The 3,932-nt window shown below is 50.7% G+C and overlaps 1 protein-coding gene across 1 annotated transcript in view; it reads right to left on the bottom strand.

Annotated features, from left to right (window-relative positions):
• CCNA1 (cyclin A1) overlaps positions 1-2,263 on the bottom strand; it is an 11,376-nt gene extending 9,113 nt beyond the window's left edge. Inside the window, exons 1-2 of the mRNA XM_075333939.1 lie at positions 2,170-2,263; positions 801-829 (exon numbers count right to left, since the gene is read on the bottom strand). Of these exons, the coding sequence (XP_075190054.1) occupies positions 801-829; positions 2,170-2,263 (123 nt within the window). The remainder of the gene's footprint in view (positions 1-800; positions 830-2,169) is intronic.
• Positions 2,264-3,932: the final 1,669 nt, after the last annotated feature.

Below are 3,932 nucleotides of genomic sequence, written 5' to 3'. Positions count from 1 at the left end.
CTTAATCAGCAGTAGATTAAAAATACACTAATCAGCCTAGTAAATGACATCACTGGAATCAAGATCCCTGCCCCTACATTATGTTCTCCGACTAGGCGGCAAAAATGTAGCAAGATACCCTTTAAGGGTAAGATTATTCAACTACAAAGACTGACCAAATCAGGGCATGATGAGACCTCTCCAGAGACAACACGTCCAGCCGTTAAGAACAGAAATGGCAGCTGATCACCAAGGATTTCAACCCACATAGCCAACTGTCACCATGGTGAATGGCACCTGCCATTGAGCGGCACAAGCACCAGGTTTAAGTAACCAACATTTCTGTAAACGGCTCATATTGGGATATCTAACTGGTAGCGATTTGTAATAGGTGGGGGAGGAAATATCCAGAGACCATTCAGGATAGCTCCAGGGAGACAACATTACATGGGCATGATTGGGGAAAAAAACAAAAAACAAAAAAAAAAAAAAAACCACACACCACAGTCTAGAGCCCCCCCCCCCCCCCCAATCTAGAAAATACATACACAGGACCAGTGCCAAGTATAGTCCTAGCACCTGACAGTGTTAGGTCATTGCATAGAAATAAATTATATATATATATATATATATATATATATCTCTTAAAATTGAGAGACAAAGCTGCAGGGGATTTAATTTCCCTCCAGAGTTACCACTACAAGCGTTACATGAAGCTTTTATCAATTGTAGGTCTCATCTCTGCTCAAAGGAGGAGCCGAAGCCAACACCAAGCCCCCCAGAAGGCACAAGAAACCTAGAAATAGCTGATTATACTGCACCTCTGCAAAGTCCAGAATAGCAAATACTCCTGTAAGAAGAGAAAAAAAAAAGTTAAGTACAAAAGGTTTGTAGACCCCCCACAACCAACGCAGAATCTGTGCAGGGGTGACCTGCCCCATCACATCCAGAGTTACAGATCTAGCAAAGATTGGAAATATATAAAATGTATTATACATACTAGCCTGTAGTACCCAGCATTGCCAGGGATAGTAATTAAGTGTCTGTATCCATCTCACCACCAAAACCAGAATAACCCTGCTGTTCAAAAATGACCAATTTGAAAAATGTTAAAAAAAGAAAAAAAATATATACATATGCAGTTCTGAAGCTTTGGTTAATTGACTTTTCCTCATTTGAGGGGTTCTTACTATGAGTTGGTATTTTTATGGTTAATTTTTCAACTATAACCAGGAGTGTATAATAAACCCAAACAGAACAGCAGGGTTACCTCACATAAGCTTCTTCTACTGAGAAAGTCCTTTGGTGCCTATAGCAACCAGAGAGCTCCCAGCTCCATTCACTTTAATGTAAGCAGTTTTTAGGCACCTAAAGAGGACAGGGTTAAATTTTCCCCTCAAAACAGATTATGACATTCCCAGAGTCAAATTTGGTTTTTGCAAAATTTTGGTTATAAATGCAATGGTGCAGATTCCCTTAAAATTACTACACGTTATTCTTTTAAAGAATTTGTGATCCCCTGCATACTAGTGTCCTCCCCTCCCCAGGAGCTGTGGCATGATCAGACCATGTGACTGTACAGTCAGACACGGCCATTACACAGTACATAGCGGGGGAACAAGATTCTAAAAAAAAAAAACAAAAAAAAAAAAAAAAAAACACCCCACAAACTCCCCACCCAATTATGGAACTTATTCCAATATCTACTGATCCCAATCCAAGCTGTTGTCCTAGGCAGATCTGCACCCCATCACAATGGCTGTCTTTAAGGTGCACATGAAGGAGGCAGCCATGCTGTATGTGCTCGCTGTCAGAGTCCTGTGGGAATCACAGGGCTGCTATATGCAAGGGGATGGGCAGCCATAGTATAAAGAGCAAGGCTCCACCATGAGAGATGCATCAGTCTGTTCTTTCTGGGCACCCCCCGGCACACAGATTCTGCCCCTCTCCCGGGGGGCTTCTCTCGCCGGGCACTCACCTCTGTGATCCGCACTCTGCCTCACCAGCCGCACACCCGCTATTTATTAGCGGCTCATTAGACCTGCTGATTGGCGGCAGCCGTGCAGGATGAGCGGGGCCCGGGCGCAGCCGCCGGTGTATGCATGGCCCGGGAGCTCGCGCTGCCTCTGATCATTGCTAAACTCAAACCGGTGTCTTCAATTCAATCCGCCCGCTTCTCCGAGTCCTGACCAATCGGGAAGCTCCCCGGCCGCGTCACGTGCTCCCGTCGTCCTAGAGACTTCAGAGCGGCGTGCTCGGTGCAAGCAGGAGGCAGCGTCACCATGGTGACCAGTGACAGCGCTAAGCTGCCAGTGTCATCCTGCTGCATAGCATAAGTGCCTGCCATCTGGTAGATACATCACCCCTGCACCTCCATAGCTATCACTCAGCTGTCTGAGACTCCTGAAAGGCAACTCAGTAATGTGGCATCAGTGCAGAAAAATTGGTGACACCATGGGCCAACCCGACATAGGCAACACCATCTGCCGACCCAACATGAGCCGACCTGACACCATCTGCCAACCCGACATAGGCAACACCATCTGCCGACCCAACATGAGCCGACCTGACACCATCTGCCAACCCGACATAGGCAACACCATCTGCCGACCCCACATGTGCCGACCCGACACCATCTGCCGACCCCACATGTGCCGACCCAACACCATCTGCCGACCCCACATGTGCCGACCCAAGACCATCTGCCGACCCCACATAGGCAACACCATCTGCCGACCCAACATGAGCCGACCTGACACCATCTGCCAACCCGACATGGGTGACACCATCTGCCGACCCCACATGTGCCGACCTGACACCATCTGCCGACCCAACATGAGCCGACCTGACACCATCTGCCAACCCGACATAGGCAACACCATCTGCCGACCCAACATGAGCCGACCTGACACCATCTGCCAACCCGACATAGGCAACACCATCTGCCGACCCAACATGAGCCGACCTGACACCATCTGCCAACCCGACATGGGTGACACCATCTGCCGACCCCACATGTGCCGACCTGACACCATCTGCCGACCCAACATGAGCCGACCTGACACCATCTGCCAACCCGACATAGGCAACACCATCTGCCGACCCAACATGAGCCGACCTGACACCATCTGCCAACCCGACATAGGCAACACCATCTGCCGACCCAACATGAGCCGACCTGACACCATCTGCCAACCCGACATGGGTGACACCATCTGCCGACCCCACATGTGCCGACCTGACACCATCTGCCGACCCAACATGAGCCGACCTGACAGCATCTGCCAACCCGACATAGGCAACACCATCTGCCGACCCAACATGAGCCGACCTGACACCATCTGCCAACCCGACATAGGCAACACCATCTGCCGACCCAACATGAGCCGACCTGACACCATCTGCCAACCCGACATGGGTGACACCATCTGCCGACCCCACATGTGCCGACCTGACACCATCTGCCGACCCAACATGAGCCGACCTGACACCATCTGCCAACCCGACATAGGCAACACCATCTGCCGACCCCACATGTGCCGACCCAACACCATCTGCCGACCCCATATGTGCTGACCCAACACCATCTGCCGAACCCACATGTGCTGACCCAACACCATCTGCCGACCCCACATGTGCAGACCCAACACCAGCTGCCAACCCCACATGTGCTGACCCAACACCATCTGCCGACCCCACATGTGCTGACCCAACACCATCTGCCGACCCCACATGTGCTGACCCAACACCATCTGCCGACCCCACATGTGCTGACCCAACACCATCTGCCGACCCCACATGTGCTGACCCAACACCATCTGCCGACCCCACATGTGCTGACCCAACACCATCTGCCGACCCCACATGTGCAGACCCAATACCAGCTGCCAACCCCACATGGGTGACACCATGAACCAATGTGAGAATTCAATGATGAATCAGCCACCATGACA

This window comes from Anomaloglossus baeobatrachus, chromosome 2, assembly GCF_048569485.1.
Source record: "Anomaloglossus baeobatrachus isolate aAnoBae1 chromosome 2, aAnoBae1.hap1, whole genome shotgun sequence".
In the NCBI taxonomy this organism is placed as follows: Eukaryota; Metazoa; Chordata; class Amphibia; order Anura; family Aromobatidae; genus Anomaloglossus; species Anomaloglossus baeobatrachus.
This window is presented reverse-complemented; position numbering and strand designations above follow the sequence as displayed.